Source organism: Amblyomma americanum, chromosome 10, assembly GCF_052857255.1.
Source record: "Amblyomma americanum isolate KBUSLIRL-KWMA chromosome 10, ASM5285725v1, whole genome shotgun sequence".
Lineage (NCBI taxonomy): Eukaryota > Metazoa > Arthropoda > Arachnida > Ixodida > Ixodidae > Amblyomma > Amblyomma americanum.
In genome coordinates, this window is record NC_135506.1 from 131,624,218 (window position 1) to 131,648,248 (window position 24,031).

At 45.0% G+C, this 24,031-nt stretch overlaps 1 protein-coding gene across 9 annotated transcripts in view; it reads left to right on the forward strand.

Moving 5' to 3' along the window:
* The first annotated feature begins 306 nt into the window (after window positions 1-306).
* LOC144107420 (uncharacterized) overlaps window positions 307-24,031 on the forward strand; it is an 83,265-nt gene continuing 59,540 nt past the window's right edge. For 4 of the 9 annotated variants that reach the window (XM_077640417.1, XM_077640412.1, XM_077640415.1 and 1 more), the window contains exon 1: window positions 16,367-20,896. In XM_077640417.1, the coding sequence (XP_077496543.1) occupies window positions 20,586-20,896 (311 nt within the window). In that variant the 5' untranslated portion in view covers window positions 16,367-20,585. Of the gene's footprint in view, window positions 705-4,250; window positions 4,284-6,630; window positions 6,800-7,387; window positions 9,169-16,366; window positions 20,897-24,031 lie in introns of those variants that run through there. The other 5 variants (XM_077640409.1, XM_077640411.1, XM_077640410.1 and 2 more) reach the window with 3 other exon arrangements.

Consider the following 24,031-nt stretch of genomic DNA (forward strand, 5'->3'; position numbering starts at 1 on the left):
CATCGTCACTGCCATCCTTCTAGTTCGCGCATTCGGGACGATCGCCCTAGGTAGTGTCTGGAGACGACCAATTTGGCAGTGGCGCGGCACGGAGCGCTCGCGCTAGGCCCGCCGCCATTAAAGCGTGCCATGGCCATCTGTCATGCAGTCCTGTCTTTATCGGCTTGCCGACACGTCACAATCTTAAATGTTCCATAGGCCCTAGCGTTACAACGAGGAGTAAATGCTGGCGGCGGGCTTGGCGCCCATGCTTCACGCATCTGCCGGCACCGTTCAAATCACGCGCTTAAGTCTAGGTCACGTGGCTGGAGGAAGCTCCGTCCCATCACTTCATAGGCACCTCGCCAACCTCGCGGATTTATTGCGCGAAGGCGGCGTCGTTCTGGCTTTACCGCGAAGGTGCATGCACCTCTGTAATGCATCAGGCTGTAATGCATCAGGCCACCGTCACCTGCAGTCAGCACAGCGGGATTTCTTTTCTTTCACCGTGCATGGAATCAAGGAGGTTATGCTAACGACGCAGAAAGACGTTGTTGAGCCTGTTTTGGGAACGTTTCACTGGAAGCTACCTGAGCGCGACATAGTGCCAATGACGATATTTCGAGCAGTGAAACTAGCCGATGCAGAAACTGTGTGTAGTACGTTGGATGGATCGTGTACCGCGATTGTGTGCAAGAAGGAAGTCGTCGCTCCATCATTCCCATGTGAGTTTGAACACAGCCCTGCATGCGCGCCTAAACACTTCGTCGCGCGATTTCCCTTTCTATCCCTGTGATGCTCGTAATTTTCTAATATCCCACAGTATTGTGGGGCTGTGGAAGTTGTGTTGAGCAGTGCTTCTACGGTTGAATGCGTCCGACGCTGTGTTTGCGGTGGCTTTGTGCTTTTGGCAGAGCCGTCGCCGTAAACTCGTGCGTCGGGGTTTCGGTGATCAATTTCAATATTGCATTGCTGAATTATTGAGGACGTTCTCATTTTCAGTACGCAGTATTCCAGGAAGAAATTTTATGCTGCCGACTGAGGCAGCACGAGCGGAGCGCTGTCATGGTGAACCGGTGAATTAAAAAAAAAATCGCTTTACAAACAGCGCCGTATGCATGTCATAACTGAAATGTGTGCGCAATGCTAAATGAACCTGTTCTAGATGTCTTGTTGTGTTCTTATGCCTCTTTTGTCCTTGTTCTTTTCGCGCCGTCCTTACATCATCCAGAATCTAGATGTTACACGCTCATAACGACTAACGAATGGCATGGGTGCAGCGGAGAAACAGTCGTCTGTATTAATTTTTTGTAGGATATTGATAAGCCAGTTCATTACTTACAATTAAAATTTTAAGAGCCCATGGGCCACTGTACATCAAGGGATTCATTGCTACGGAGCAGCGTGCAACGACGACAGACAAGAAAGGATAGGACACACTTGTATTACCCAACTTGGCTAATTAGCCGTTGTACATGAAAGGAGTATTATAGTGCACCAGAATTCATGCACACTCTCAAGGCTGTGTTCCATGCTGCCATGCGTGAATTCCTAATGCTGTTTCTTATTGACAAACAACTTTATCACTGCGTTTCAAAAGTTATTTTCTTGTCCTGCTCCAGTGGTGAAGAAGAAACCAGATCATATAGTTAAAGCTGATCATCAGCATTGAAAACACTTCTAATATAGAGCACATTCATCTATAAACAGATGAAGGTTGACTTGAATAAGAGAGTAATTATCATTAACAAGCTTAATCGGAGTGTTAACAGCAATACTTGAATGACATTGCTAAAATAAATAATAAACTGTGCCCAGAAACGACCGTGCAGGTATTGCATAGCCAGGGTGAAGAGGAATATGTATTAGTGGCCACAAGAACTGCATAGCAACCATATTTCTCCACAATGAAAGGGATAAAATCCCCAATAAACTACGGTCCGAAGTTCTGCACGGAGCCCAACATGACTTCTGTCGAGCAACTGTCAGCAGTGAGAAGGATTTCCAGCAAAGCACAGGACGATGACAAGGGATGGTGCATTTCCGAAGGCCTTGATTGCCTTATGAGGCAAAAAGGAACTCAGAAAAATGTGACTGAACCCATCAAAGATGCTATTCAGTATCTAAGAACTAACAATCTGAAGCTTCTAGTAACGGATAAGGAGGGAGGATTTGTGGTCATGTCAAACAGTGTGTACAATGAAAAGGTAAAAATGGCATTAAGTAAGAACTTTGAAGCTCCGATGGTGACCAGCCAGAAAGCGAAAGAACAGGCATTAAGGTTATGTAAAGAGAAGGGACTGGATAATTTAGGCAAAAAGATAGGTGCCAGTAAGGAAGTGGGATTAAGCTATTCCTTCTCCACGAAAACTTATAAGGAGGATGTGCCACTGAGGACAATTCTAACGGAGAAAGGGTCATGGCAAGGCGTCCTTTCTAGATTCTTGCAAGAGAAATTAAGTCTCTTAAAATTGAGGACCCGTTTCTGGTTACTAATTCTAATGAAGTAGTGGACTATCTTAAGAACCACAAAGATTCTAGGCACGTTAATTTTGCCTTTTCAGTAGATGTAAAAGAGCTTTTTTACTCGATGCCGCAGGGGGAAATCTTGATTGCGTTGCGCGGCTATATTGAAAGTGGAAACCCTTTGTCATTTCAGAATTCTACTGGCATGTCAATTGAAAGGTTTTTAAACCTTGTTTCATTTTACCTGTCATCGACTGTCATAAAGCATGAAGGTGCAGAATATGTACAAAAGGATGGCATTTGCATCGGGTCCTGCATCGCCCCCGTTCTTAGTTCTGTCTTTTTAGCATACATTGACCAACGCATTGTCGCGCGGATTAACACTGACAGAGTTAAACGCATTTTTAGATATGTTGATGACTACCTTGTAGTAATGAATCTAACACAGTCTGACAAACCGAACGATGTGGTGAAAAATGTGCTTGATGTTTTTAATTCCTGTAGCCTGGGTCTAGCCTTTATAACAAAAATCCCAAATGACGAGAGGCTGCAGTTCCTTGATATATGCATTAGGTTTGAAAAGTTTGCTGGATGTATCAGCCGAGAACAAAAAAAGAAATTCTCAGTTATCAATCAGCACACTCTAAACTTGTAAAAAGGGGTATTGCCATGAATTCCTTCCGCGCTGCTCTCAATAAGTCGTGCGAGCATTGCATCACAGAAAGTGTGGGAGGCAAGAAGAACTGGGAGGCAACAAAACCGTGACGATCCCCAGCGGCGGACTCAGCTTGTGGCTATGCCTCATGTTCACAACATGTCGCACCGTCTAAAAGAGGTGGCGAAAAAGTGTGGCATCGATCTTGTTTTGACTGCCCCGAAGAAACTAGTGCGCTTGTGCCCACTCGTGAACAGCGAAGCAAGGAAGCCAATGTGCACTATGAACCACCAAAGGAAGTTTGTACCATGCAAAATCGGTGTTGTCTATAAAATCCCGCTCACTTGTGGCAAGGCTTATATTGGGCAATCAGGAAGACGCGTTAGTGAAAGGCTGAGAGAGCTCCGCTTGGCAACAGAATCCATATCGGCGGGGGGGAATCTCTCGGTGCACTGCAAACGCTGTCTCATCGAACGGTACCCTGGCGACCCTAACTCTGTACCCTGCACACCAATCTTGCATGAAACAAGTATTCTAGGAACACTAAAAACGCAATCGGAACGGGAAATTTTCGAAGCTATGTGCATTGATAAAGAAGGTTCAAAATGTGTCAGCACCTCATCTGTTTATCTATCAAAAAAAGAATTGTTGTTCTTGAAATGTGGCGTTGCTACTGCGCGTGTGTGAATATCAGCAATTGAGATGTCTTATATTGAATGTTTTTTCGAATAAACGCCAGTTGAAGACTAGCGTACGTCCTGTGTATTTGTGTTCTTGTCCCTTGTGTTCACTAAGCGCTAGAAAATATGAGTTCACCCAATCAGGAAGCGTGTCATGCAGGGAGTCACGATCTCTTCACTACTTTTAACCTCGGGCGTTATTCAGATAACTATACTGGGAAGCTTGGGGGACAAAAAGGTAATAGAGAATAACTTATGATCTCCAATCTGCTGATGACATTGCCCTGCTACGCACCTCAGGGGATGAATTGCTGAGCATGATTAGGAAATCTAGATGGGAAAAGTAGAACGATGGGACAAAAAATTAATATAAAGAACCTAAAGTAATGTGGGACAATTTGGGAAGGGAACAAGAGTTGAGTTCAGCAAGCATTCTAAATGGTAAAGGAATGCATCTCTACTTATGGCAGGTGGTGACCACAGACCTGGACCATGAGAGTGAAGTACGTAGGAAAATAAGAACGGGCTGGACTGCATTCGCAGGTGCTCTCTGGTTATGAATAGCAGCTTGCCACTATTCCTCAAAAAGGAAGTATAAGCAGTTTTTCTTTGACAGTGTTTGCTTATGGGGCAAAAACTTGGGAGTCTAACGAAAAGGCTTTAATTTGAGGGGGGACGAGGCTGCAAGCAAAAATTTTCTTATTTCTTGATGTGTTTATGTGATATTTTTTGAGCATATCAGAAATAAATTCATGACTGCTTCCACAAAATTTCACGGTTATATGTCCTGAAAATTAGTGTCTGACATCTTTTGAACCTTATGCAGAGGCTGCAGATTTAATACCCCTGTCACATGAGCACCGCAAATTTAGGACTTGTTTGTAGGCCAGTTGGTAGGACATCGTGAGGATAATAATAATAATAATAATTGGTTTTGGGGGAAAGGAAATGGCGCAGTATCTGTCTCATATATCGTTGGACACCTGAACCGCGCCATAAGGGAAGGAGCAAAACCGCAAAACAGGACGGAACTGAAGCAGGCGACAAGACAAAGCGCACAAACAACACAGGGTGCAACAAAGGCCGCCAAGGCCTTTGAGAATCAGGTCCTTATATCCAAAGGCGTAAGGAGTGCAGCTACACAGCACAAATGTTGCGCCTTTGCCGCTAGGGGCCTTGGAGGCTAAGGTGCACGTCAGAGACCTTTGGAGACCAATTGTGAGGCCGTCAAAAGGCTACGATCGCAGTGCCATCCAACGTCAAAAAGTAAAAGCAATAAAAAGATAGATATAGCCAACAGTGTTTGAAAACATCTTTTAAAGATATGAAAGGTTTGTCTGGCTTTGCTTTTTGTACGGGTGCTTATATTTTATGCCCAGATTTCAAGACTGTGAAAGTGTTGCAGCAACACCGAGTGCCCCTGGTGGCCAAGGCAATGCTCAAAACCTGCTGCTGCTGATAAGAGCAGCTCTTGCAGTTCTTTTAAGGAAGCAATCAGAATTTAAAAAATTGTCTGAGCTCAACGAATGAACAGAATTTCCCACTCACTTCAGCCGGCTCAAGCACAGCAGCGGGTGCTAAACCTTAACAACTGTTCCGCCTTTAGGCTGCACTGTGTACCAGTGTCGCTCCTCCTTTAAGCTTTCGCTCCTTCGGTGAAAAAAGGTGCCTTTGCTGAAAAGGAGTTCAAGGAATGCCATGTGACAAGGGTATAAGAAAGTGTGGCAGAAGGCTGGTTCACTGTTCATTGCATTCCTATTGGCATGCTACAGTTCAAGAAATTCTTTGAATTTTTTTTCGCAAGGCACAAATTTTGGTTTTGAATCTTAGTGATGCAGTGTTTTTTAACACCTATAGTATGAAGAAAATTTCATACAGGAAGCTCAGAACTCTGAAATTTGAAAACAAAGAATGTCTTGACATTTGCTGTTGCCCTAGGAGTGCAAGAAAACAAACTGGGTCAAAATAGGTTAAACAGTCATGAAGAAATCTGCTCGACACAGTGAGCATCTGGGCAGAAAATCATAACGGGGAAAAAGCACTAATTGTTCGAGTTTTTCCCCACAAAAACAGCCATCGTGGTTCACAAAACACTTTTTTTAGATTGCTTTCCGGTCGATTTCAGCAGTGAAACTTTGGGACCGCATAACAAACTAAGCGTACAAGCAGATACAACAATTATGAAAAAATGAAATGTTTTTGCCATTCTTTGGGATTTCAAAGCCGCGTCCCCTCTTAAAAGGCAATGCTAGGTGTTTTTCAAGGTTCACTTATTCCAACGAAACTCTCTCTGCTGGCACTCTTTTGATAATTTATGTCGCATTATTCGGCCATGTAATGTTTTGTTCTACACTATTAAGTTATAATGGTGACCCTTTCTTACACCTCACTTCTTTATTTCTTCCAGGAATGCAGTGTTTTTCACATTGCGTTTGTTTTGTTAACTGTGTTTTTATGCTGCGCGATAGTTCTCAGTGTCATCCTGTGTCCCTCAATGTGCCTGCGTCCTTCAGCTTGTTTTTTCTTTAGGTAATTCTCAGGCTTGTATTCAGTCATGTCATGAATAGAGTTACTGCTTCACGATGCAACCTTAGACATGTGGTGCATGGTTAATAGTTTTACAAGTAATGTTTTTGCCGAAGCACACGAAACACAGGTGGAAGCTCAGATTTTTATTCTGTTTTGTTGTTTTTGCACCTTTAAAATTATTTTAGACTGCGTAATAAAAGTGGTTCATGGTGCCTAGGAGAAGTCACTTTAGAAAATGTGATGCCAGTCACCTTGAATATTCATGAAAAGACTAGAGTTGCTATCTGAGGGCCACTCATGGTGTTGTGTGTTCTTTTGCAGGGCTGCACGCAAGATTGGAGCCGATCAAGGCAGCAGCGTAGTCAATGGGAAGACCGTAGGGAAGCTAACATGGCTAACGTGCACCATGGCTGCTGGCAGTCTTTGGGCAGGCGTTGATCTGGACGTACACTGGAGCAAGAGAAAGAACACCTGGAGAATCAAATTTGTGGCACGTTTTCAGACAAAATTGAGTTGTTGATTGGCTCTGAATTTTGCTCTGGTGCCAGCTATATTGCGCTGGGAACCAAGCTACTGCAGTGACGTTTTCACTTGCCTTGTGGCTTTGGTCTCACTCTGAAGGTATAGCAGCTAAGGGCAGCTGTGTTGGCACTGGCATCACTCCTAGAACTACAATCCACGGCCGGGTACAGCAGTGGGACCTGCATTCATTCCTTGGGCATCAGCTGCACTGGTTGTCATCATCAGCAGCAGCATAACTCTGGACAGAGGCTTTTCTAGTCGAGGGTTCGACGGCATACCGTCTGGTCAGGAATCATGGCTTGATGAGGTTCACTGGTCACTGACCAAGGTCAACAAAAATGACGTTTCGGGAGCGCTACGGCTCCCTTGTTCACAATGAGCAACCAGCTGGACGTCCCGGGCTTTTTGTAGCGGTTACTATCGTTTTGAGGCATTTCGCGTAGATAGGGTGCAACGTGCCGCCCAACACAATAAATAAGAATGGCGGCACGTTGCACCCTATCTACGCGAAATGCCTCAAAACGATAGTAACCGCTACAAAAAGCCCGGGACGTCCAGCTGGTTGCTCATTGTGAACAAGGGAGCCGTAGCGCTCCCGAAACGTCATTTTTTGTTGACCTTGGTCAGTGACCAGTGAACCTCATCAAAACAGAGGCTTTCCCCACGTATCTCCGATTAACCTTGTCCTTTGTTTTCTGCGGCCGCCTTATTCCCACTGCCTTTATATAATCTCATCACCACACCTGCCTCCCTCTGCTACTAGGCCTGCCTTCTCTTGGAATCCAGTTCGTTACCCTTAAGGACCAGCGGTTATCTTGCCTTCGCAGTACATGCCCTGCCAAAGCCCATTTCTTCCTCTTGATTTTGATAATGAGGTCATTAACCCACGTTTGTTCCCTGACCCACTGCCCTCTTCCTGTCTCTTTACATTGCACCTATCATTTTTCTTTTCATAGCTCACTGCGTTGTCCTTAACATAAGCTGAACCCTTTTCGTTTGCTTCCACGTTCCTGCTCCACAGGTGAGTACCAGTAAGACGCAGCTGTTATATACTTTTCTCGTGAGGGATATTAGTAAACTGCTATTTATGATCTGAGAGAATCTGCAAAATGCGCTCCACCACATTCTTATCCTAATATTTCTGCTGTCATGCTCTGTACCTGCCGTCACTACCTGCCCTAAGTAGACGTATTCCCTTGGTATTCCCTTACCACTTCCAGCACCTTGCTACCAACTATAAACTGCTGTTCCCTTCCAAGACTGCTGAGCATTACTTTTGTGCTCTGCATATTCATCTTTAGACCCACTGTTCTGCTTTGCCTGTCTAAGTCATTGGTCATACTTTGCAATTTATCGCCAGCAAATTGCAGATAACTTAAGTATCCTCCTTTAACCCTTATCCACAATTGTTGCCAACCCAGGTCTCTGTTGTCAGAAGTGCTTAATGCCATAGCAACTGGTTTGATTGTGGTGCTGAGAAATTGTATTGCAAAGGGCCAAAAAGGAATGCGGGATGACGGGACAAGCGTTGGTTGTTGGCACCCATCCCATTGTTTTTCTTTTCCTTGTGCTCTTGTCTAATATGCTGGTAAATGCAGGCCTACTTGCTTGTTCTATGGAGTGGAAAATTGCACTGGAGAGGCCTGCTGAGCAGATTAAGTATTGTGGAGCTGAGCCTGCAAAATCACCTTGAAGTTGCCTTTTACTACTTGCCATGAGTGTCACTAGGAGGCAGTGCCTGAAACGTGATGGGGTACTCCAAAGACAGTTCTGGTACCATGCGAAGCAAACTGAGTGGACGGGCATGATTGGTTGGACACTCTGATTGTTTTGGTGTGAGTCATCACCGCCAGTGCCTGGAACCATTGCGGGTGCCCGCAACAAGCAGGGCTTGTCAGTGCTACCACCAATTGCCACTGGTGACACAGTCATCATAACCAGCCTAACATTGTCTACTGCGGGACAAAGGCCACTCCAAAATAACTCCAGTTAACCCTGTCCTGTGCCAGGCATGGCCACCTTATCCCGGTTAACTTCTTAATCTCATCTGCTCTCCTAACTTTCTGCCACCCCCTGCTGCGCTTGTCCTCTCTTGGAATCCAATCCGTTACCCTTAAGGACCATTGGTTATCTTCGTTTCACATTACATGCCCTGCCCAAGCTCAATCCTTCTTGTGGATTTTGACCACGATGTCATTGACCGACGTTTGTTGCCTGACCCCTGTGCTCTGCCCCCATGTCTTAACATTACACCTTCCATTTTCGTTTTCATAGCTCACTGCGTTGCCTTCAATTTAAGTTGAATCCTTCCAGTCGGCCCCATGTTGCTGCCCATAGGTGAGTACCAGTAGCATACAGCTGTTATACTCTACTTACAGTATTGCTGTCTTGATTGAGTACTTCACGGCTGGGAAGAATTGTTCAGTGGCAGGTTTTAGTTCAGTGCACTTCATCTTTAATTTAGTGTTAACATCCACTCCAGTGCGGCTGCAGAGGAAAGCTAGCTTTTCTTTGTTTTTTTGTTCGTTGGTGGGATTGTAACTTCCCAAAGCGACTCAGGCTATGAGAGGCGCCATAGTGGAGGGCTCTGGATAATTTCGACCACATGGTGTTCTTCAACATGCACTTGCATCGTACGGCACGTGAGCCTCTAGCAATTCACCTCCATCGAAATGCAACCTTTGTAGCCAGGATCGAACCCTCGTTTCTTGTTTCAGCAGTTGAGCACCGTAACCACTGAGCCACCGTGGCAGCTAGCTTTTCTTTGTGGCCCCGTGTTTGTGCTTAGGTGCAGAAGAGTGCAGTGGTGGAGTTAGTATGACATTCTATGAACTTAAAACTGTGCAAGGGCAGGACGCAAAAAAATTACAGGATTGCACCTGTCTCTTGTTCACTGTGCACTGTGCCAGCTCCTCCTTCTCTTTTCAACAAGAACGTGCATACTCGCCAGGCAAACATTGCCTCAAACGCGCACTCACCTTGTCACAGAATCACAAGGTGATTATGCGTTTGTGGCAGTGTGTTGGATTCTTGAAAAGGGAAGGGGGCGCTGGCACAGTAAACCACCGCGATGTGCGCTTCTTTTTTTTTTCTCTGTCCTGTCCGTTGCACAGGTTTCAAGTTCATAGAATCAGTCAATCAATAAAATCAAATTTGTTTTCACCAAAAAAAAGATGCTGCTACTCACTTCACCGGTGTCACAGCATTAAAACAACGCGCCAAGTTGGAACCACTTTCATGTCGATACCATTTCACTCATCTAACCTTATTCCACGAATTGTATCATCATCATCCCACCCTCCACAATGACTTCTTTTTCCACCCCCTGCAGTCTTTCCTCGCCGTGACCACGGTAACAAAATAAAACTCATAATGTGCCGTTCATCGCTTTGCACAAAATCATTCATTCCTCACACCATAATAGACTGGAACAACCTGCCATCACACATAGCTACTGAGGTTAACTTAAAATGCTTTCAGCACTTGTTAAAGCAAACCATGGACTAATAGATTTTGTGTTTTCTTGCATTATGTGCATTATAGTATTACTGAGTATTTTATTTTGCATTGTTTGTTGTTTTATTTGTGTACAATACTAGCTTTATTTCATACTTTGTTATTACATGCATTATTTGTTTTATTTCAATTGCCTGTGCCGTATTTTTATTTATATGCTTATATTGCCCCCCTCCCTATGTAATACCCTCGCAGGAATACCTTTAGGGGTATTGTAAATAAATAAATAATGGCAAAAAAGGGGGCAGTAGAAAAAGCTGCACAGTAGCAGCTTGACAGGGCTCCAACCACCCAGACAGCAATGACAGGATTGCAATGGCTTTAATTTACACTCTAAAACTGGGCGCAATGCGGAAAACATCAGCGGAAATCAGCATGTAAAAACAACCAAAACAAAATCAGTCTCTAAATACAACTACGGTTCGTTACAGAAATAACAGGGAAAGGCAGGCTAGTTGGTGGTTCGAACTTGTATGCATATTGTAACTGTGCGAACAACAAGGGACAATGCAAGAACCAGACGACATGGAGCGTGTGAGGAACGTCAACTGAGTTTTACTTCAGAAACATCACATCGTTGCTTGTTACTTTCCAGGTGTGATTACGACGACTGTATAAATGTGGCGTGTGTCTGAAGTAGCACTCAGTGGAAGTTCCGCGCTCCATCCTGTCTGATCCTTTCTTGATCTCTTGCCGTTAGCCTAGTTATAATACGCATACAAGTTTGTTACAGAAATTACTCTTTAATATTGCTTTTTTTCAGTGCCATTACATCTATGTGTTGCTTCACAAAATCATTAAGTTTGCAGGGGAGAGAGTAATCATTGCGATGGCAGCCATAGCTTCATAGCTTGTGCGTGTGAAAGGAATCTTCCTTGGTAGTTGATAGCAATCAGGGTAGATGTACCGTATTCGCGCAAACCTAAGAGGACTTTTTTTTTTTTTCAAAAATACGGTGCACGGTTTGGGGGGGGGGGGGGGTTGTCTTAGATTCAGGGCTGTCTGAGAAACCAGGTTGAAGAGGGAAGATCAGTCCTTACATCGAAAAAAGCTTACGCGAGAAGCGCACAAGAGGCTACGATGGTAGCCTGGCGACAAAAGAGAAATGGCCTTGGTTGCCGTGGTCTCCCGAAATCCACTGAAGGTCGCCTGCATCCCCTAGGGCTTGACCGGGTAGCGGCGACTGTTCTGTCGTTCTCTTTGAACCGTGGTTGCCATGGTCTCCCGAAATCCTCTCAAGGTTGTCCGCGTCCCCTAGGACACGAATGGGTAGCGGCTGCTGTTCTGGCATTCTCAAAGACGACGTTGAGAATGACAGAACGGCGGCCGCTACCCAATCAAGCCGTAAGAGACGCGGCCGACCTCCAGTGCATTTCGGGAGACCACAGCAACCACGCCCTTTTTTGTCACCAGGCTACCACCATAGCCTCCTGTGCACTTCTCACGTAAGCTTTTTTCTTTTGTCGCACGGACTGATCTTTCCTTACTTTTCTGCTGCCCGCGTGCTCTCTCCACTCAAGGTGTGAAGAAACGAAAGAGAAGGAAGAGTCGAAGAAAGAAGCGGAGCGGCTTCAAGTGATTGATTCGAAATGATGTCACGCGCCCCGAAATCAGCGCTAGCACAGGAGTCTCCGTGCCATGTTGATTGCTTCGTTCGCGCCTCCTTTTTTTTGCGGATGTGGATGTGAGCGGCGTGATTTGTGCATGTAATTGCACTTCATTGTTTCATGAGGAGTGAAACCAGGCTCCATTATTTGGCACAGTTAAAGCGAAAAGTTATTTCAGTTGCGAACGAGACTGGGAACAACCTGGTAGCACTGAGGTGCATTGGCGTTTCAGAGGTGAATGCGTGCAGGTGGCTACGAAACGCCAGCAGTTTGGCTTCGTGTTCAAGTTCTTAAAAAGCCTTTGCGGGACCACAGCGTGGGCACTATGCAGAACTCGAGGAAGACTTGGCTTGGTATGTGAATGAGGTCAGGAGCAGATGTGTCGTCGTCACCGTCGAGATGATGCAGATGAAAGCCAGCTAGGGAATTGGCCCTTGAGCGTGGGATTATTCACACAATTTTCAAAGCAAGCAAAGGCTGGGTAAAGCATTACATAAACCGTCGGGGGTTCTCACTCCGCCGCCAGACTTCAGTGTGTCAGAGGCCTCCAGAAGACATTGAATAGAAGTTAGTTTCATTTCAGTGTTAAGTCATCAGGCTGCGACGCCAGCACGGCTACAGCTTTGAATAGATAGACAACCCTGATCAAACACCAATGCATTTTGACATGCTGGTCAACTATAGTCCAAAAAGTTGGCTCTAAGAGACAAGAGGGCAATGTCATTGGCAATATAGATAGGACAAAGTAGCCGAAGAGTTCTGCACAAATCTATACAATAGTCAATGTAATAAAGACATTAACGAGACAGGCAGTAGCACACAGAAATGGGACACCCTGACAGTAATGAAACAGGAAGTAAAGAAAGCGTTAGGGCCAATCCAATGGGAGAAAGCAGCTGGTGAGGACCAGGCAACAGCAGGTCTGTTGAAGGACGGAGGGGAGATTGTTCTAGAAAAAGTTGCCTTCTACATATGCAACACCTCAAGGTCTTGACTGCACCAGAATCTTGGAGCAATGTCATCTTTAATGTCAACAATGTCATCATCTTTATCCATCAGAAAGGAAACATCAAGGACTTGAGAAATTACAAACCAATCGGCTTACTGTCTCTTGCGTACACAATATTTGCTAAGGTTATCAATTATGGAGTGAGGACAGCCTTCGACTTCAATCAACCTAATGATCAGGCAGGCTTTCGTAAAAGTATTTGACTAAGTCGACACCTCAACAGTCGAAACCTCAACAGTCATGCAGGCATTGTGGAATCGGGGTGTACAATAAAAAGGAAAGATTATGTTCTGCAAAGAAGGCAGCGCAAACTTGACAAAACAGAAGATGACGATCTTATGAAACCACCTTAGCCATATGACTGCGCAAAAGGGCAGGAAACTTCAAGTACAGTACAAAATTTAATAACCAGCCTGCACCTCTTTGTACCCTGGCAAACATAAAAAAAATGTCTCCCACTTTTTCTTGTGCATCTCTGTCCCTGGGCTTTTCAAAATCCTTTACTTGGTGTGGCCTGAAGTTGCACTGCCCAAGAAACCATGAAAGCAGCTAACCATGGAAAGCAAATCCAGTTTTTTTTAGCACAGCATGTACCAGAGAAAAAAATCAGCACAGATTTTGGCAGACAGGTGACCGCTCTTACAATGTATAACTAGGGCTCTTCATTTTTGGGCCTTGTTTTTTCCACAATTCGAGACAAAAATCGCAATTTTTTCACTTCTAATTGAGGTACAAGTTGAGTTGAGCAAAAATTTCCATAATTCAGAGGTTTTGGCATGCTTTTTTTTTTGCAGCAAACGACAGTTTGATATAAGTGCTCGTTTTTGTACGAGGCACAAAGTGCCAAGTTTTTTTACTCAATATTTCACACAACATGGAAATGACAGTTGTACAGAAAAAAAAAGAACTTCACTAAATGAGATTGTTTTTTTCATCTATTAGAATTATTTTGTCGTGTGAACTGTCAGTCTTCTATGCACCACTTCGCATGCATGCAAGACCTGCCTCCTTTGTACACTTGAACACTGTCGTTACAAGAGCCTTGGAGCAGGACATAGTTAGCATGGGTAGTGCTTGATACATGATCTCAAATCATTGCCTGATCAGTACCTTTGTTTTGGCCTCTGGCTTCTAAAAATTGCTTTTTGGACATATCCTCAAATTAAGCCATGTCATGAATAACAAGCATTGAACAAACACTCCTCTGATAGTGCAGGCTTTTACTTTCCTAGACTGCTTCGGTCACTGGAGCAAGGCCTTTGGACACACTGACTCAATGTTCTAGGGGTACGAATATAAACAGCTTGAACAGCAAACCTTTTTGTGGTATTCTTGATGCCATAGGAAAACTAGCATGTTTAATGACAAATTTATTGTTCACTAATGCATTTCCATTTTCGCTTCTGTTCTCTTGTTTGGTTAGCGACAGTGCAGATTTGTTTATTTGCTATTCCTCTGGGGCCCCTGTGCGGGACATTACATTAGGGGTTGATGTAACAACAGCAGGAAGAAAGAATATGCATGATTTCAGGCGATGGACAATGGTTCAGACTTATAGATTTGCTTAATCTATGGCACTTTTGAAGAATCAAAGGTCGATAATTGCCGCCACTCAGGTCGGAAGGCCATTCTTGTCATGGGTGATCTGCAAGAAACATGATTGCTCCACTTTTGGGGTGCGGGCTCATTAGGGTGGCTATGGTGTGAAATGGGAGGTTTTTGTGCGATCCTTTTATTGATTGCTAGAGTGTTGCTAAAGAACTTGTAAAATAACCAGAGTTAAGATGTTCTACGATGGGACAGAAGTGTAGGTGTATGCCATTGACATTTTATCCCTGAGATGCTGGTGTGATAAGAGCAGTCATATGAGCTAAATCTGGCGGCACAATTCTGAAGTGACTCAGTAGTAGTGACCAGGTTAGTCTAGTGAGCAATTCCAAGCTGGACAGATTCGAGATTTGACCGGATTAATGTTTTGTGGATCACTGCTTTATGAAAATGGTGCCAAAGGGAGGTTGTGCCGAAGGTGATCAAGGAAACTGTTTGCGGAGTTAGTTATGTGGGTGACATGCTAAGCAGTGCAGAAAGTTGGGCAAGTTGGTGTACGTTCATGATGACATCATGATGATGTTCCTTTTGCACAATTTTTTCATTGTGTCACGGTACCGTTAATAGACCAGAAGTGGGCAGAGTGGGTGAGGGAACAAATGCGTGTTTATGACATCCTAGTCGTAATCAAGAGGAAGAAATGGGCCTGCGCAGCGCATGTAATGCAAAGAAAAGATAACTGCTGGTCCTTAAGGGTAACGGAGTGGATTCCAAGAGAAGGCAAGTGTAGCAGGGGACAGCAGAAGATTAGGTGGGTGGATGGGATTAAGAATTTTGCAGGGATGTGGTGTGCGCAGCTGGCAAAGGACAGGGTTAATTGGAGAGACATGGGAGAGGACTTTGCCCTGCAGTAGGTGTGGTCAGGCTGATGATGATGATGAATTGGAGAGACGTGGCAGAGGCCTTTGCCCTGCAGTGGGCGTCGGGCTGCTGCTGCTGATGATGGTGGTCAGTCGAAGTTAGGTAAATCCCGGGAAACATGGATGTTTAAGTACTTGTAAGAATTGGCAGAGTCACTTGCATAGTTATTAATATACTGCCTAGGCATGGCAAAGTTATGACAGTGATGAAAAAGAACGAGTTTTAGAGTTAATAAATTTAAATTTTCTGCTTGCTAATCAAAAGCAGACAATGTGAGGTATCAGCAACTTAGTTTTCACAGTGCTGAAAACTGTATTTAATAAGTCTTATGGTATGTTGTAAATAAGTAAACTGCACTTATTTAAAATAACTCTTGTAATGTGGTGACAATACAGACTGGGTAAGTTTGAAGAATAACTTTGAATTGAAGTCGTATTATTGCATAAAATCTAGCGCATGTGAACTGCGAAAGAAAAATTGACGGAAAGGATTCGTACACAAACAAATCATAGATTTTAAAGTTTAGGGTAGCAAATCTGTGAATGAATTAATCAGTACGCCATTATTATGGATCTGGCGTGTCATACTCGTCCATGTAAACCTAAAAGAAAATGAGTCTGCCTGGTGTCTGTCTTCTCAGTCCTCCTCGTGATTGATAGGAGTGGCTGCAAGGACCTTCTCTGTTACTGGCATGCCTGTAAGTCTGTTGCTTGCATACTGTGTAAGTAGTGAATTTATTTCTGGTCATGTTGTGCCTTTATTAATTAATGCATTAGGATTAGAAAAGGGGTTATTGCAGGTGGAAATGGCGACCACCATCTGTAGGTATACTACCTCAGATATGATGACGAACCTTAATATGTCACCTTGGGTGTAACAAACTTTATTGTGTTAACCTGCGATGTAACATACTTTCGTGTTTCACCTCGGATGTAAGGAACCTAAGTATGTCATTTCAGATATAACGAACTTTAGTGTGTCAACCTCGGCTGTCCTAATTCAAACTGTAGTGTCACATGATCGACATGGGACTGACTGGCGTGGGATGATGCAATGCTGAGGGGGTGCTGTTGTCTGGTTGAAAAGGTGTGCGAGCAGATCATTCATGGTTAGTCCCTTCTGTACGGCCCAGCATGCAGAATAAACATGCTTAGTTGCTCTGCCTCTGCTTCGCCCATCGCAGCTACAACACTGAGGATCGCCTAAGAGTTTTGTGCTTTGTGCAGTATTGATAGCATTCTAACATGCTTATTGCTGCTTGCTTTGTGGGTGGTGTAGCCATGTTATGCGCAGTGCATGCTTTCTGTTGTGCAACCTTAGACAGTATTCATGTAAACTTGGGAAGGCATGAACAAGTTAAAATTCCTGTCTTGTGTTAGTGAATTCGAGCAGTGACCTACACAGTGGCATAGGTATTGTGGTTAGGGGTAAGGATTTGTTGCATGACACCATGCTGCAATGTGTTTTCATTTTCACTGAAGTTGCTCTGTACATTTGACTGGGAAGCAGTGCTCTTGGCTAAAGTGCTGTTGGGGTGTCTTTTGCAGCAAGTGCTTGATTGGTTTTATGGGTTTAACGTCTCAAAACGACTCGGGCTATGAGGGACACCACAGTAGAGGGCTCCGGATAATTTCAACCACCGGGGGTTCTTCAACGCGTGCACTGACATTGCACAGTATATCGGCCTCTAAAATTTTGCCTCCATCGAAATTCGACCGCCGCAGCTATGATAAAACCCGCATCTTTCAGGACTGCAGTCAAGCACCATACTACTTAGCCACCACAGTGGCTCAGCAAGTGCTTGAGCTCTGTCAGCATGTGTTTCATCTTTTGCACACTGGTCTTCACTGCTGATGGAAATGCTTGCAAGCGCCTCACTTCCACTAACTGACACATTGATGTTGGCTCTCTTCCAGCGAGGACCTGTGTGCTTAGTGGAAAGCTTGGACCAGGCATCTGCCGTGCAGCCATCGTCTGGAGCAACTTTGCTGCTCTGTGCCATTGTTTTTGTTGTGTCATATGTTGCTCGCATGTGTGTGTGCTGTGAATGGCTGGCCCGCATTGTAGTCTTTTCTGCAGTAACCCATTTTAACGTTGCCGCCTTGTGCAACGACTGTAGCCAGCAATTTTAGTATGCCTTAGTCTGATTGGCAGTGTCAGCAGAGTGGTTAGTCTTTTCCAAATTTATCACTTCGAAAGGTGTATCATCACACAGCCTGCTAAAAGTTAGTATCTCCTGGGTACTTATATACTAGGTTTGTCTCAAGTTGAAATGGTTGTTCTTGCCCTAGCCTGACTGCACAGTGGTTGAAATGTGATAGGTTAAAATGAAATTAAATGAACGGCTGCGTAAATCAGGACACAGACAAGAAAGAGACACCACATGCGCACACTACCAACAGGTTCTCTGTGGCCATAACTGGGCTGCAAGTGTCTTGCATCCAGTGCTGCAGCATTGGGCCGCCCATGCAATTGTGACTCATGTTAATGTCTTGCAGGTGTTCTTGTTATTGCAGTGCACTGTGAAACAGCTTCTTAGTTCATGTTGGAGTAATTTGTGTTGCTGCAGTTACTGTTCGCTCTAGAGCCTTTGACCTTGCCGTTCTCTCGACACACCAGACCTAGCTTATCAGGATTGGAAAAAAGTTCTCACATCAAGGGAGTGTTTGCTCACTTTGCAGACTCGACTGGTTTTACTTTTCTGTGCAGCCTGATTCCAGGCAATCCTGAGTTATAAATTTGCTTTTTTCCTTTCGTAATTTTGAGGAACACGGATGTGCATATGTTACATTGTATATGCCATTGTAGAGAAATTGTGTGAGGTGAAAAAAAAATCCCATATTTACACAAGTATAACGCGAGTTTTTTTTTCTCCAATTCGTTGGTTTCAGTATGCATCCTCTATTGTATTCGAAACCAGTGTACAAATATAACGCAATTTTTTATTTATCGCCACTGAGGATAGCTGCAGCGACTTTCACCACAAGACTCGTGAATTGCTACGAGAAACAAACTGTTCAACAACCTTAAGGTCTAAAGAAGCCTGCACAGACCGTTGAGAAAGAGGAGGCACTGAAAGAATCCACTGGAGTGGAAAAAAGAAAGGAGGGTGAAGAGGCACAGGACCAGGCAGCACCAAACATGATGCAGAGGTGGCATGGTGGCATTGACGGCTGCCGCTAGCTGGGAGACTGCATCTCTTAACGTGTCAGAGCCTTTGCTATGCTCGATGGCTTTGTGCACATGTCTGAAGGGTTGCCTTCAAATAATAGATACCGCTAACACAGCGGGTGCCGCTACTCTTATTGCTTACCGTGCCCCACCACTGTGCAGCGCTGATTGGCCCCTAGCGTAGCAGGCATGTGTGCTGTTGATGGCCTCAGGGCAATCTGCACATGTGCAGTGGTGGCTCAGGGTATGCAGGCAGTGGTTGCAGTACATGCTACGCTAAGAGTATCTAATGCCGACGTATCCGTTGCTTCTGTAGTCTTGAATGCCATCTGCATTTTTTCCATGTCTTCGACTGTAGTTGGCTCGAACAGGCTGAGGTCGCATTATAGTTTCAATTTCTTTTCCTTCTGTGTGACGTCTCAAACTTCCCCCTTGCGTTATATTTGTGGTCACATTATGTATGTGTAAATATGGTAAAATTTAATTTTCATCTTGGCATCACTAGTTTTGTTGGCATCACTCTAAAACTTCACATGTTTGATAAGCTGTGGGACATTAATATATCTTGAAGTTCTCATTGTTTTGAATGGTACAGACATGAGATTTATTGCACTGGGAAAGCGATACTTGAGTTCGCATAGTGAAGCTGCAGTTTCGCTTCAGCGTGTAGCCTGTACTTTTGGAAAGCGTTAAATATTACGGCCTTTCAAATGTAGAGAATCTTGTATGCTAACTATGGCTGCCAGTAACCTGTGCTGCTGCAAACGTCTCCCCTACTTAAGCAGGTGGTTGAGATGCAGTTATGAACCACCTAGTATTGGCTCATATATGCCTAGTGTCCTACAGGTAGGACACCTCCTTTTGGGCAGTAATTTTAAAAGTTCATTCTGCAAAAGCTTGCGCCCCCTAGCGTAGGCTCAAAAGGTTTAAACTTTTCCTGTGCAAGGGTTGTGTTATGTACGTTCAGTTTTGTGCAGTGCATTCAGAAAGATGAGCCGGCCTTATCTGGTTGCCATTGTTTAGATTCGACCCCATCAACTACATCGTGAATATTCAAGAAAAACAAATAATTTTCCACATTGCCGTAATAGAACCAGCGTTCGTGATGAAAAATGTGATTTTAAAGTTGATATGAAATGTTTGAAGTTTTACCACATGTAACAGGTAGCGAATTTGCCTAGTGTCATGAAGAGTTGATATTGAGGAAAATGTTTCCTTCAATGAAAGGATGATTCTTAATTCTGAAGTGAAATAAACAATTCCTATAAATTTATTTTTTTTATTTTTAAAGTTCTGGCATATATGGGTTAATCAGTCTCCTTGTCAGTCTCGAATGCTCGTGCTGCTTTTGATTATTGTCATGATTTTGTAGCTACAGGGGTCCACGCTTGTTGCAAACACAGCACAAGCTGAATGCAGGCACCCAGTCACACTTCTCTGGTGTGCCCGAGCAATGCTGTACAGAGGCTATAAAGCAAAATCCTGAAGCAGGTATTTTTTACTCATAACACTTGTGCGAGAGTCCATGATTTGGGCCAGCATGAACATTGGGACACAAACGAAGAGAGACACGTGGAACACGGAACACACTGCTGATTAACAACTTTAATGAAAAGGCGCGTCCCAAAGTTCATGCTGGCCCAAATCATGGATTCATACCAACTGGTCCAGAAAAATGCCATTTTGTGCCAGAGCACAGCCGGATAGATATGAGAACCACCCGGGCAGAAGCACCTTACCCCCCGCAAACCAGTGTTGACAAGATTAGACTTCATTTGCTTTGCAGCACCCTGCTTCAGACAGGTGTTTTTGGGTCTTGGAACTTACCTCTGCATGAGAGGGAATACGTATTGTGGAGACACGCATATGCCTGCAAGAAGACAGGCTTGCGAAAGTCCCAGTTAGCGTAAGAGAGACGTGTGTGTTGGAGAGGGCAGCAGAGTGCTGTGGGTCAAACAGTTGGGCAGTGCGGCTGTGCAGTGATGATGGGAGGGGGGATTCTTGCAGGAACTGGAGGACGCCGTCGGATGTTCCCGTGCGACCAGTGCCCATTTGTGGCGGGTGACCGGGTGGGGTTTGAGCGCCACCAGCGCACGCACACGGGCGAGCGTCCATTCCCATGTCTGCTGTGCGGCCGCCGCTTCAACCACAAGTCAAACCTGGCGACACACATGCGCCGCCACACAGGCGAGAAGCCCTTTCCGTGTGACGTGTGCGGCCGCCAGTTTGGCTTCAAGGTGGCCCTCGTCAAGCACATGCAGGAGGAACATACGGCTGGTGCTGAACCACTCAGGTGGGCCTCACTTCCAGTGCCAAGCCAATTAGATGCAGAGGTCATCCAGAAAAACTTGCAGACTAGAAGTATGCATTATCCAGACAAACTTGCAGACTATAGTTGAATACATCTTAAGTCCGCAGTGAAGCTCCACCCACCTCCAGGACCGCCACACAGAATTTCTCCACAAGAAAAAAGTAGTCCATTGTCAGAGCATTTCTTGGCACCTTAACAAAAAACTAATCGTGAGAAAAAAATTATGAGCTGTAAAATTTTGATGCTGCTTCGCTGTTCGATACAGTCAAGCATTAAAAATGATGATTTCGTTTACTACTCTTAGCTGCCGCTGTGGCTCTGGTTATGGCACTCGGCTGCTGACCCGAAAGACGTGGGGTCGATCCCGGCTGTGGTGGTTGAATTTTGATGGAGGCAAAATTCTAGAGTTCTGTGTACTATGTGATGTCGGTGCACGTTAAAGAACTCCAAGTGGTTGAAATTTCAGGAGCCCTTCACTACAGCGTCCCTCATAACCTTAGTCGCTTTGGGACGTAACGGCCCCATAAACCATAAGCCAATCGTTTACTGCTGTTATTGGAGAGTGGAGTAATACAGGACACCGTGCACCTTGGCCTATTGCTACCAGCTGTTTTTTTTTTATTAAGTTGCACCCGGCTACAGTTGAACCTCGATATAACGAAGTTCATGATGCAACAAACCTTTTTCATTTCATTTCTTGGTTCTATTGAAATGCATGTATTTTTTCCTCTATTTAACGAAGTAGTATCTGCTTGGGATGCCAAGACGTTGACACCATGACTGATATGCAAAGAACCACCTCTGCTGCGTTGCACTTCCTTTTACACCCCGTGGGTCTGGCCAGTGTGGCCAGATGGCCACTGTGTAACATGTTACATATCGATACATCTTCCTTTCCAGAAGTAAAATAGTGTACAGAGAGTATAGTATAGTAGAAAAGAGCTGAGCAGCAACAAATACACATACCGTAAAGGTGTTTATTCGAATCGCAGTTTGGTGGGCATTGGTCGAAGAGCGGCACGACGGACACACGGGCATCACTTAAAATCCTTGCTGCACTTCGTCTGCCTCTTCGCTGAACTGCTTGAACTGCTGCCGGTCGGTCCCATTACAGTTACGTCCCCGCCGGAAAAGGAGCCATCTTGGTGACTTACGGGGAGGAAAGCATGGGCAGATCATAATAAGGCTTGAGGTGCTGGACATGCACAGTTTCGCGCCCCCAGTGACGATGGCCCTAGGAGGGGGCGAGTGGCTCAACGAGGTAATTCACGGGAGAAGTTTGTTGCACGACACAGTAAGGCCCGTGATAGCGAAAAAGCAGATTCATGGCGAGGCCTGGAGTGGAGGAAGGCACCCAGAGCCAAACGAGAGCTCCAGATGGGTATGACGCGGGAGTGTCCGAGGAATCCCGACGGTGCTTCTGATGCCGTTGGAGCTGTGTAGTGAAAGAGCGGGCAAGTTGCCGGCATTCTTCGGCATACAGGTGAGCGTCGGAGAGTGATGTGGTCTCGGAAGGCTCAGGGCGATGGGGAAGGATGGTGTCCATGGTGGATGTAGGCTCTCCCGGCCATATAAGGGAAAGGAGAAAACCCCATTGTTGTCTGCGTGGCTGTAGTGTACGTGGCAAAAGGGAGTACTTGGTTCCTGTCAGAGTGGGCGATGTAACATACATGGCGAGCATGTCACTGAGTGTGTGTTTGAACCGCTCAGTCATGCCGTTGGTTTGGGGGTGATAGGCACTGGTGGAGCGATGAACAATTTATCATTGCTTTAGGAGGGCCTCGACGGCGTCCAAGAGAAAAACACGGCCGCGGTCACTTAGCAGTTCTTTCGGAGCGCCGTGACGGAGAACAAAACTGTGTAGGATGAAGGAAGTGGCATCGTTTGCACTGGCAGATTGTAGAGCCGACGTTTCGGCGTAACGTGTGAGATGGTCAGTGGCCACGATGACCGAGTGGTTAGCCGAGGTGCTTGGAAGTGGGCCATAAAGATAATGCCGAGCATCCCTTGGCAAAATCATTAGTGCTCACTCAGGCTCATTCACATAAGTTTGGTCAACCTACGAGCTCACTCAGACTCACGACCCATCTAGGCTCACTCAGTCATTTCAACTCACGACTCATTTGGACTCACTCATTTCGACTCACGACTTACCTGGGCTTATTCATTTCAACTCACGACTCATCTGGGCTCACTCATGCGGACTCACTCATCTTGTCTCACGATTCATCTGCACTCATTCATTCAGGCTCACTCGCCCATTTCAACTCAGTACTCAGCCAGTGTCTCCTTGACTCACAACTTCTACAAGCTCACTCATCGGACAGCTGAATCGGCTTTACGCCCAACAACCTATGTTGCTCGTCTGAAAGAACATTTACATGTGGTAACTATGGCACCTGTACTATACTTTTTTTTATGGTTTCGTGCTCTAGAATTCATTGATGATTTTGGGCAACTTTTAGAACATAGATAAATGCGGCTTTTGGTGTTTCAATATTTTTGCCTTTTTTGTTTCTATGTTGTGCTACCCTCTCTCCAGAATTAATTCTACTATCAAGCCTTTCAATTGGGCTGTTTCTATGCTTGAACCATATATTACGCCGCTCTCAAGAGCAGCGAGAGCCTTCCGTGGGGACTTTTGAACTGCTACGCTACTGTTAGTTACATTACTGCTATATACAGTTGTTGTTATAAACTAATTTTTCTATTACACAGCTTTTCTCCTCTGCGATCCTTCTCCCTTATTATCTATTAATGGATCCCATCTGGAGGATATAGTTTAGCCTCATTGTCAGGGTTGTATCCTCTGCCGTTTTCTTTCTTATCCGCACTTCATGGACGTGAGCAAAAATTGTGCCTTCTAGGGTGTGATCAGCCCACCAAACACGTTGGGTCCAAGCTTCACCGAGCGGTGCAGTTCGCACAGTTCTGCAGGTCAGAGAGAGGCGAGGCTCACCTCCGAAAACAGGCCTCCTAGTTAAAATTATGTGGGCACCTCAGCAATTCTTGTTGTGATGCGTAAATGCGAGAGCACTGCTTGTCTCTCAGTTTTTGTCAGGGACTTGGGAGGTGGACGTTGTTTCGCTGCATTGGTCGCATACTTAATCGGCAATG